The sequence below is a fragment of the Electrona antarctica genome (genome assembly GCF_951216825.1).
Source record: "Electrona antarctica genome assembly, chromosome: 17".
NCBI lineage: Eukaryota > Metazoa > Chordata > Actinopteri > Myctophiformes > Myctophidae > Electrona > Electrona antarctica.
The window spans coordinates 3,258,008-3,270,123 of NC_136798.1; the positions used below are offsets into that span (position 1 = coordinate 3,258,008).

The 12,116-nt window shown below is 42.6% G+C and overlaps 1 protein-coding gene across 2 annotated transcripts; it reads right to left on the minus strand.

The window, feature by feature from the left end:
* Positions 1–3,816: 3,816 nt before the first annotated feature.
* On the minus strand, positions 3,817–11,777 carry tdh (L-threonine dehydrogenase). 2 transcript variants are annotated; one of them, XR_013792060.1, is made up of 10 exons: positions 11,600–11,777; positions 9,496–9,696; positions 8,642–8,684; positions 8,424–8,494; positions 7,772–7,921; positions 6,703–6,875; positions 6,490–6,580; positions 5,691–5,960; positions 5,023–5,444; positions 3,817–4,977 (listed from the first exon to the last, which is right to left on the minus strand). XR_013792060.1 is itself a non-coding variant. In XM_079526080.1 (9 exons), exons 2-9 carry the CDS (start codon positions 9,683–9,685, stop codon positions 5,305–5,307), a joined length of 1,128 nt encoding a protein of 375 aa, XP_079382206.1. In that variant the 5' UTR covers positions 9,686–9,696; positions 11,600–11,777; the 3' UTR covers positions 3,817–5,304. The 2 variants fall into 2 exon arrangements, 1 of the variants encoding a protein (XP_079382206.1); XM_079526080.1 differs by having other exon boundaries at positions 3,817–5,444.
* Positions 11,778–12,116: the final 339 nt, after the last annotated feature.

Consider the following 12,116-nt stretch of genomic DNA (forward strand, 5'->3'; position numbering starts at 1 on the left):
GGTCAGGGGTGGTGGTCCCTGGTCAGGGGTGGTGGTCCCTAGTCAGGGGTGGTGGTCCCTGCTCAGGGGTGGTGGTCCATGGTCAGGGGTGGTGGTCCCTGGTCAGGGGTGGTGGTCCCTGGTCAGGGGTGGTGGTCCCTGGTCAGGGGTGGTGGTCCCTGCTCAGGGGTGGTGGTCCCTGGTTCACAATCAGTTGAAAACCCCTGATATATAAGTGTTTATTCAGTAACAGTCTTCCCATTCTTTCCAGCTCTTTTGTAAACAGAAAATAAATCTTCAGGTGGGATGCCAATTTCAGCCAATCAGGACCTATCAGCTTCAATAGTGATAGTGTTCCAGTTTCAATTTTGTCTGCTCACTTCTTTCTCTCCTCCTGATTGGATAAATGTCTATACCGGTATCCGACCTGAAAATGCATTTTCGGTTTATTAAAGACTGCTACTGTTACTAAACAAACACTATAGCAATGATAACAGAAAGAGCTATTTAACACTGTATTTTAACAAAGAAATAAATACTGCACCTTTAATGCAATGACAATTGTCTCATATTCCTCTCTGCCATGCATCTGCAGAGTAAGCAGACATAAGACTCAAACAGTGCATGACTCTGCGGGTTCTCTTTGCGCCAAGCTCTCTCCCTACCTAACCTCGGTCTCCTTACTCTGCAGAACAGCACACATCCAGGTCACCCTGCCAGCCAGTAATTACTGACTCGCTGAAATTGAAGAAAGCCCGTGAAGCATGTAATTTCACACAAATCATTTGTGCTATGCGTTACGGTTTATATGGCCTTATCTGCAATTAAGAAAACATCAGTTTGGGACGTATCATCACCGACCTTGCACACTGATATGCATGCAGGGGTCATTCTCGTCATGGTCCACTTGGTAATGCATTAGTTTACAGCGAGCTAATCATTTTGTAATTGCACGTGTTCATGAGGTCATTACAGACGTATACAATAATGTGGTTATTGGGGAAAGCAATAATAAAGCAGTAACTATTTTGTATAGTAACTGTACATGGTTCTTGTAAAAGAAATAATAACACCTTTTCCATTGTGGGATTCTTACTGGGATAAAATATTTTTTCTGGACACAATAATGTAGTTATGGGGAACAGGGATATTTAGGTGTCTTCAAGTATCCAAATACACATTTTGCACTGCACAAATCTATTTCCACAAATCTATTTTCTCCTGTTCTTTGCATAAAACAAATGGAAAACGCAAAACGGTATAATAATGCATGTACACAATTATATAAAAGGTCAAGTTGGCACGCACACAGATACAGTTCTAGCTAAACAAGCAGGCTACAGTATACGATTTGTTTTCATTCCATTCCAATTTCCATGAATTGGAGTTAGGCTATTGGCTATAGTCCACTTGCCAGAATGTTAGAAATGTTGTAGTATGGGTCACCAGCATGTAGAAACTGCCGGATGCTAACTTGCATATGTTGAGCAATTTTCATAGTACCACAGACGAAAAACAGTCTAAGTCCAAATTTCATTCTGACCCCTCCACGAAAAGGCCTCGTTGTCCTGACCCCTTATCTATCATTTATACATTATGGATAAATAGTGTGGACTTCGTCTGTGGCATTCTGGCATAATATGTGACCATACCATTAACAACCTATAGAAGGCAAAAAAAGAAAAAAGATCATCATGCTTTATGTAGCATGTGATGTGTTAAACTAGGGGGTTTTCATGATGCTGAATACATTCCAAGCATTGGTTTTGCAAAAAAACCTCATTGGGCTTAAAACGGCCATAGCTGTCATCACAAATGTGATGGTGTCAGCACATTTGGGCAAGTGGCTATACTAAACATTTCTAACATAAAACCTTGGTGTACTCAACATGTCCGGGTTCACAATGGGTTTACTAGCTTTAAGAGGCGGTGTTGGCTCACACAGGCTATAGTCTTGTGGTGTGGCGGCTAAATGACACAGCAATTACATCAATTGTGTTGTGAGGTTTTGCTTTCCACTTCCCCTGAATTCTCTCTCCGTTGTGCCCTATACAAAGCCAAAGTGCAGTAAATAAGTTTTTTAGGGACTCAGGGGAGTTAAGAATCAGAATCTCAACAAAAGACACTTTGGGCAGTATTATGCGTGTCTTAAGTACCATGTCTTAACTGGAGGCGTGGTCAATGCTGTTTGGCCACTCAGAATAGCCAAATGGCATTGATTACGCCTCCAGGTCTTAAGTTAAGTCATAAGACCTGGTACTTAAGACACGCATAATACTGCCCTTTGTGTCTGTCTCCATGACAAGAAAGAGACAGAGGAGAAAGTGGTACAGTCAGCTGGGGCATTAAGGCCACTGTGGCCTCAGGGCATGCCGTTTTTTTTGAGGGGGCACAAGGCCAAACTGAGGGGCAACGGCGGCCATGGACTTCGTCTGACCTCCCTGAAATTCCTGCCCCTGGCTGAGTCTCTTCATGCATGGTGATCGTGTGACATCGCAGGAGCTTGCCTGTCTGCATCGGCGCCGCACAAAACAGTCCATTGCTGGGGGGATGTGATGTGTGTGCAGTGTGTGTGGGTGGGAGGGGGAGCCCTTGTGAGGGAAGAAGAATAGAACCCACGCACTCACATGCTTTACAATAAATATAATGACAGCCGAGGCAGAAATGGAGCACGTGAGTGAGTGTGCGAGTCCTGACCATATCTTAACCCAGTATACCCTGACAGGTTATGTGTGTATTCTATCAGCTTTGTATGGATTTAAAGCCGCCTTACATGTGCTGTATGTATAGAGTATAGACAAACTGTGAACCCAGCATCTGTTTAAATAACATGCTATCTAAAATACATCCTCGACGAGTCACATGTCACAAGTCAAATGGCAGTCCACGGTCAAATGCATATCACCTTGAATGAACCAGAGTTACCTGTACAGTACAGTACAGTACAGTACAGTACAGTACAGGTAACTCTGGTTCATAACGCTATATGGACCAGAGATATAGTAATGGGTGTTACCCTGAGTGCTCAAGATGAAGAGATGAGAGATGATACTAATTCATACTTGAAAGAAAATGCATGATTTTCAACTGAAAAATCTAATTACAGGGTCGTATCACAAAAGGAATTACAGTAGGTATATTAACGGTCCTCTCACCTTGCAGTGAGGTCACAAATATGACAGACATGCTTACAGGAACTGCGGGGGGGGGGGGGGGGGGTTCACAACAGTCAGTGGCATTTTGTTTCTCAATTTGAGGATGACATGTTGTAGCTGTATTATGTCCTGTGACGTTAGATTATGAGAACGTTAGCTGCCTGGTCCAACCTCAAATGCAAAGTTCTGCAACAGCAGACCTTTATGCAACTTAATCCCCTTTTATTTGAGCAACTGCATCCTTCACACGCTATAGTTTAAGGCCAAGCAATCTTCAAATACCATCTCTCTCTTCTATGTCTGCGCTTTGATACATGACACAACTCAGGCACAGTATCTATGATTCTACAGATTATGTATCTGTTGAAGAACAAGACAATAAGCCACACCTCATTCCTTTTACAATAATGCCATTGAGTTTGCCTCCGGAACCATTCATTTTACCAGAATCCCTCCCGTCTAGTTTCTTGTGTCTATCCAATGAAGAATCAGGCAGACATTTTTGCTCTAAATCTAAATTTGAGTATGCAGCAAAATTAAACTTTTAACATGCCTGCGGTGGTTAGAACATTTTGTTCTGATAACAAATTTCCAGCAGGTATTTGTCTTCAATTGCAGGTTTCTGAGATTATATTGTAACTTAGTGGCAGTAAGAATCTGACAACAGAAGTGATGACGAATGAGGTATTTGAGGAAAAGGTTTTATTGATAAAGCGAGTTTTGTGACTTAAAAAAAACAGACCTTTATGCTTTCACATAGAAAGTGACAGATTCTTGTAATGGCTTGAAAAATGAAAGAACCGTGCAGCGGATATTTGTAAATGTGGCATAAAATGTCACATTTTCCCTTTATGTCCAAATAACCCACTGAGCTGGTGAATAGTTCTCTCATAAATAGAAAAAGGGAGCATTTGGGGCAGCCACTGAGCCAGTCATGACTTCAGAAATGGCTTGGAACACATGCACACAGGTAGTGCAAAACATTCAATATCATTCTCATACAGTACATTTATCACCAGCAGAAAGAATAAATAGACAATGCAAAAAAATGGAATAAACAAAATATAAAAGTTACCGCGGTGCTCATATTCAAATAAGTTGCTCCATACGACCACTCTGAATGCAGATGCACTGTCAGATTCCCCTCTTTTTTTGAGTGGTGTAAACCACTCCTACAACTGGCTTTTGTGTGCAGAAAAAAATGAGCATGGTTGCTATGTTCAAAATAATTTCTGACGTAATTAAATCACACCCGGGTGAACTGGATGACCGTAGCAACCATGGTAATTTTCTCTGCACAGAAAAAGCCAGTTGTGAAATCACATCCGGGTGTGATTTCATTACGTCAGATCAGAGCTGATCAGGCTACATAATACCTTACCTTATTTCATTACGTCAGACCACAGCTGATCATGCTATATAAAACCTTACACCACTCAGTTCACACGGGTGTGATTTTTTATATATAATTTCAAATGGTTGATTTTTCCACCCTTCAAAAGTGCATCAAAGGACAGTTGCTTGAATATTATTTAGTAAACCTCTCATTTAAAAGTCCTTGATTTGTGTTTAGCCTTAGATGTGGGCCATGGACGCCTGAATTCCCTGCTGTATTCTTGGCAAATTAATAAATAGAAAAGAAAACCCTCGAATACGATTTCCAGATAAAGTGGTAAAGAGTTCAGATTGATCAATGCTACATTCACTTGTTCAGTTTGCTTGTTTTTTGGTGTTACTTTTTTAAGCTCAGAAATCGCTGTACTTTTTACTGCACACAATTCATAGTCACGCAAGTAAATTTTCCTTTTCAGTATGCTGTTATAGCCCTGATACTTCTGACAACCTTCCAGTTACAGGCTTCTGTTATAGCCCTGATACTTCTGACAACCTTCCAGTTACAGGCTTCTCTTCACCCTGATTTCCAAGGGTAAAGAGTAAAAAGGATGGCAGAGGGATTGATCGATACTAGGCAGAAAGGTGGGGAGGGTCGTCTGGCATGACTTTTACATTCTGCGGACATGGTAGCTTTGTCCCGGGAAAACAGAGCCCTTCTGACTTAGATAGAGAACAGAGAGAAATAACTATGTACAGGCCAAGGTTTCTCCATTCTCATTCAGCAGTCTTCTTTACACTATGTACAACGACTAAAACCCGCTGCCGTTTTGTCCTCTCAGTTGGCACGCGCGACACGTGTTTCCGAGCCAATGTAGTTGAGCATTGTCTGCACGAGCTCTGGAAGGTCATAGTCGTGTTTCCAGCCCCAGTCATTTCGTGCATTGCTGTCATCAAAGTTCATTGGCCAACTGTCAGCTGGAAAGGAAAGAACACAAAGTGCCGTGTTATCTAGCAGTCATACTCAGCCATTTCAATTTCTTGGCAGGTGAGATGCTAAATTAAACACAGGCCAGACTGGGGGGAGACACGGGCTCTACCCATTTTAGTCACAGAGACAACTTTAGCACTGCACCTTTAAGTTACACAACACAAGGTTCTAACATCAAGCAGCCGTTCATTGGCTGGCATACCAATACAATATAAGTACGTAGTAGGGCTTACCGATGGCCTGTCGGACGTGGTCGATGTCATAGCTGACCTCCAGGTCGGGCAGCTGCTTCAGGACCTCCTGTGCTAGTTCCTCCGGGGTGAAGCTCATGGCGTTGATGTTGTACGTCCGCATGGTGAGCGTATCCGCCGGCGCCTCCAGCACCTCCAGCGTGGCACGTAGGCAGTCGTCGATGTACATCATGGGCAGCCGCGTGTCCGGCTTCAGGTTGCACTCGAACTTGCCCGTTTTGACCGCGTCGTGGAAAATCTGGACGGCATAGTCTGGAGGAAGAGGTGAACACGCAAGTTATTTTTTCAAGAAATATTAGCCACAGTGCTTGTGATCACCATCGTGGGAAAAACTGACATTCTCACGTGTTTAATCACTAATACTGCGTTTAATCATTAAGACTGTAACAAAAGTTGTGAAAAGTCAACTGTGTTGAATGTCATGCAGTACAACAGGTTACAAGCTCCACTAAGTTGACCAAACTACATGCATGCACTGCACAAAGTAATGATGGGGGATGACAGGAAAGATGGGGTTGTTTTTAAGGAGGGGGAAACATAATAGCGGTTATCCTGTACCAGATGTACAGTACCACAAGTGTTTATCAGCTGACCTAAAAATAAACCATGCGTCATAACAACTCTCTGGAATTAGTCCGTTACATAAGTAACTTGTGACATGACAGGAGAGGAGGGGGTACAGGAATAGACAGATAAATGAAAATGGAGAACTTGTGTACGGCCCGGGGTAACTCTCGTACAGAACCATGTTGTGAGAGTGTGCCCAATCTCAGACTCTCACCAGTTGTGCCGCCACCAGGCGTGGAGTCAGCAGAAATGATTCCCGGGTAACGGAGACAGCGGAAATCCAGGCCGTAGCGATGGTGGTAGTACTGTGGAACAAAAAGAAAACAGTACTTTTGGTTAGATAACAACAAGCTAAGCTTAACACGAATAGTCTTGTGTATCCAAAACAGTGTTGTACGGTAACGGAGAAAGTGCTCCGACAGCTTACCTCGCCCATCAGCTCTGCGTGGACTTTGGAGACCCCATAGATGGTGCGAGGTCTCTGCACACAGAGGTCTGGAGTGGGGTTGCGGGGAGACGTGGGCCCAAACGCCCCAATTGTGCTGGGGACAAACAGACGCAAGCCGTGTTCTGCTGCAATGTCCAGGATGTTATGAAGCCCTGGAATGATGAGACAAACAGACCCGGTCGTTAGGGCATTGCACTTCACCAACACGCGTTGAATTGAAAAGCAGCTCACTCAATGTTAACCTGACTAAGTTTGTTAATTAAGCAATATTACACGAGAGGGTGTGCGTTATTGTCATTAATGGCACGCCTGCGTTGCTGCAAGAACGAGCCGAAGGCGAGTTCTGTAAGCAGCGCAGAAATGCACACCCTCGATTATACAACAGTTACCCTTAAAACTAAGATAGTCGCCAAAAAAAACATATTTTTTTTAATAACAGATGAAGCCACTACGACCACAAACGTCCCAAGAAACTAGCTAGCCTAGCCACAGAGTCTGCTGCACTCTGGGACAACACGGCTGAATTCTTCGTTTTAATGAGGTGTTCCATGACCATGATACTGGTTTCAAGCACGGCTAGAAGGCTGTTTGAACCAATCAGATTGCTTCCTCGAAACGACCTGTTGTATAATGTTGAATCCTTCGAGATCCTAAGAGGATTAAGCTAGTTAGACTTGGACTCACTAGTGACACATGGCATATCAGCCTCACCATCAGCGCTGAGTACAGCTCTGTCGTGAACTAGCCAAGAGGACAGTCTTGTCTCTTGGCAGAACCTTGTGTTGTACAGTATATTCCTGGCCTTGATACGTAAGTCCAAATATTGTCCAGTGATTCCATTCACCTTTATGGCAAAATAGGTAAAGAAATAAAATAATTGGTGGAATTCAACCGCCACCACCAAGAAAATTGAGTATTACGACTTCCAAGTTCGATACTGCTGTGTAATGCAGGCATCTTTCAAGACCCCAGAATCTAAGCGACGAGAGAATGCCTAATAAAGCAGACGTGAGACGAATGGACTGTAAGAAAGTTAGGCGTAACTCACCAGTGATGTTGACAGCCCGGGCCAGAGGAACGTTGGCCTCACCAACAGCACTGAGGAGAGCACTGTAGTGAACCAGCCACGTGATGCGGTTGTTCACCACGATCTCTCTCAGATTCTTGTAGTCAAGGATGTCAGAGTAAATGAACGGGCCTGAGAGGGGCAGAGATACAGTATTCATAACAGATTTATTTATTTCGAATTGTCAACATAAAACGCTCATTTATAGTTTGCGGTCTGTTACCAGCCGGGGGCTTTTAACAGGTACATTTATCAAGTCTTTATTAGCAGTCACTGGACATACATTCATCATACATTATGAATCGATTTGATCAATGACCCTGTTCAAGAGAACACATTGACTTTCATTGTGTATTTGAGGCAAAGAAATCAATACCTAATCAAAAAACCATTCCTCATTTTATAAACACACATGGTCATGTGAAAGAAGAATTGGAGCATTTTAAACTGTGTTTATCCCGTATGGGGCATACCGGTATGATGCAGTTGTAACACGTTTAGGACACATTTCAGCAAACTTTACATTATGGGCCAATATCGGAACTCCTGATATATTAGTCAATGACTGATGTGCTCATACTGGAAGTCCCTCTCATGATCTGAAAGTTCATCTCCAGAAGGAACATTTACTCACCACTGTGGAAGACACTGTTCGGGGGCTTCCTGATATCAGACAGAATGACGTTGTTGTTTCCGAACCTCTTCCTGTAAGGCAGGAAAGACAACATTAGCACAAATTACGTAATGATTTCTACCCAACAAAGCCTGCGTCTTATACAGCATGCCAACAACCATTCCGGGAAATGGAAAATACAGTACGCGTGTCTCCACACCATGAGAAGCGCCTCTTACCTCAACAATCGGGCAAGTCCCACTCCCAGCTGGCCAAGGCCGCCTGTGATGAATTGAAACAGATCTCATTAGTACACAATACTCACGTTGGAATCATCACCTAAGGGTTGTCAGTACTGGTTTCCATGGAGATTTCAGTGGAGGAGTGTGAGAATATAAAGGTCACAGCACCAAACACCGCCATCTCCTTGTTGTTGTTGTTATTTTAAACCATCAAACTTTTATATGTCAAGGACCCCTAAGTTAATCGTTTTATGCCAGGAAACCCAATACAAGATTTCTGTAGTTAGAGTGTTTTAAAAAAATATTCCACATTTAGCTTTAAAAAAAAAAGAATTATAACCGATCTACAAGCTCGATGTGATGCGTTGTGAGCTTGCAGGTGGGACATTTTCAAATGGCCGAAAGTGGTAAAACTGATTTTGATGCCCCACTTTGAGAACTACTGTTTTAAACTGCAGTCATCCCTAGATACTTTATTTACCAGCCCCATTATACATGTTTACATCTCTGTTGAGTACATTAAATTAATGACCCGTTTTTATATACAATTCTTCACCAAAGCCTAAAGGCCTGACAATGGCAGGCGTGATATAAATCACAGCCATAAATATTGATATGTTGTTCTGGCTGGTGTGCATTAACCAATTTCAACCTGTCGTTCCATTTTGGGCAGGTCATTATAGACAAAAATCTGAACAAAAATGCAATAATAGCAAAAAAAAGAAGAAGCTATTTTCAATAATATCGATCTACAAGCTCACAGTAGATTGGCTATTTCCACACAACAACACCACATGGTATGATAAAGTATTTCAAATATGGCTGAAGAAGAGGTGTGTTTCTTTGCTTACCGGTGATGAGCACCTTGGGGTGGTCTGTCTCGGAGAAGGACCGGGAGTGGAAGCTGGCATCGGAGCCTGGAACCTGTCGAGGGGAGAAGCTTATGTTGCGTACGGCCACCATGAGAGGCTGGCACCCACAGCCGGGGGAGGTCAGGAGGGCCTGCTTGGCCACCCTGCTCAGGTTTCTGATGACAGGCATTCTCTTGTTACCTTTGGGGGAGAAAAAGTTCAAAGCCCTAGGTCAATGATAAGTTATATTTTACTTTTTTAGAACTATTAATGAAGTGCTATAATATTGAACAAAGACCTATTAATGAAGTGCTTTAAGATTGAACAAAAACATAAGCATTTCATGCAATGAAAACGTAAATGTAGTGAATAACATGATTGTCTGACTGTGTAGTTATATTTTACATAAGCATGCTGCTGTTCCTGTTTAGTTTATCAGGAAGAGGATCTTCTGTGAACGGGACTGACAAAAGGATTTCACTGCCATCGCCTGGTTCTTTCAATGCAACAGTAGCATGCAACTATAGTAGCTTCTTGTGTAATTATGCAGGCATCTTTCCAGACCACATGCAGAACAAGTAGTCTTAAGAAAAGATACCAAGAAAGTCTGTAGCCTATACTGCAGAAAGTATAACATGATGCGACTTAACCGGTCTACCGAGTGCTGTACTGCAAATGCAGAATATCATGAATATGTATTAAAGCCTACTGCGCTCTCATTCATTTCATTATTCTCATCACGGAGCAATACTTTAATGCTGAAATAGATAAATAAATCTACTATCATTCCATTGAAATTGTGTCTAATGCAAAACGAAAGACGGAAGTCACGATTCGTATTAGCCATTTGTCATGCAGAACAGAGCGCGATCGATGCAAAGCATCGTTTTTTATTGAACTGTGCTAATTAAAGTCGCGCATAATAATGAACCATTATTAACCTAAATAATTAGTTGCTAGTCAGCCGTTCGGTGACGTCCAAACAAAACTAATTTGCATCGTAGGCCTACGATCACAATAATACTTACCGAAAGCCAAAGAACTAATGAAGAAGAAGCTTCCAAAAAAGGAAGGATAACGTACTTGACGCTCAACATGTATATCGCCCTGCCTTCAAAGAGAGCCAATCAGAAGTGAAGGAAGGGGCGGACATCATGACAGCTGGATGAAACCCCCGCTGGGTGTTGAATTTGGCAACACAATTCTAAAAGGATCAGCCCTTCATTTGAGTTCTGCTGGTTGAGCACGAGAGACAGTCTGTCTGACCCTACACTTTAGGAACACGAATTACAGGGTTGATCCAAAGAGGTTTATTTTCTCTCTTTTTTTTTAAGGACAAACCAGAGAGTCCCTCCCGGCCATCAGAGTAGCCTATTATTATAGGAATCAATTATACAACGTTGTGATATATAGCTAAAGGCTGTAAATAATAAGTCACACGTTGTGAATTCATTTTCTCGGAATAAATAACGCAATAAGTTGCCTTCTACTAGCTTCTAATGTGTGTACAGTGTGTGTGTGTGTGTGTGTGGCACCATCCTTTTGCTTGCGCATCACGCCTGCATATGTGGCATCTAAAGCTGCATGGTTGCCAAGGTTGTGTAATAGACTAATAGCTGTAGGCCTATATCGTGTTTTCATTTGAACTACATCGGCCAGTGGTTCACAGAATGAAATGTCCCGTTTTACTTTAGGAGTCTTGACTCTTGACAATGACATATGCTGATGAATGCCAATTATGCTGCCTGTTAATTTTAGGCCTATACTGATTGTGATACATTCTGTAACAACCAACTCTTTTATTGGCTTATTTTGGCTATATATCCCAGGACAGGCCTACTGCAATGATCTAGCCTAATATATTAATGATTTAACATGAATCACTAAACTGACTGCCCGTTTGAGCGCATTTTAAGCAGAACATTGTCTCGGCATAACTTAAAATCACCAGTCACAATTTATAACTTGCTTCACTAAAAAGAGCTCATGGCCCTACACACAATTGGAATGGCTGTGCGAGTTATTATTAATAAAAGCCTATCGTGTTTTCTCTTCTTTCTTTAGTTAAAAAAAAATACAATTATTATTTATTAGTTTTACTTACCAATAGATCTTCTTTTCGTAGAAAATGAAACAATTAAGCGTCCTCTTTGCTTTGTCTGCTTCCCCTGACCTCTGTAGAGATACGGGATGCTGCCTGCCTGCCTCCTCACTTTCAATTGGTCCTGTCACAGACTCTGTAAAGAACAGCCTTACAACTGCTGACTCGTGTACACGTGTGTTATCTTAGACTAGTGTTGCATCAGCTCATGTTCGGGTTATATATCACCGGCCATCTGCTTTCACCGGCCTCGCTCTGATTGGAGGAACCTCGGAGGTGCGGTCGGGTCTGCACACACCAGGCCACTCCCACTGTGCGTCACACCGCCGGAGAGGTGACGTGCCGCAAGGTAGGAGTGGTCTGTGAAGAGGAGTCTAGTGGCTCAACTAACAAGGGACCGCTTCAACCGCTTGGCGCTTGTTATTGCCTGGCTCAAGACCAAGAGCCCAGAAGGACCTAATAATAAATATATCAATGCGATAAAAAGTGAGAGAATAAACGCAAAAAATCCCTCACCACA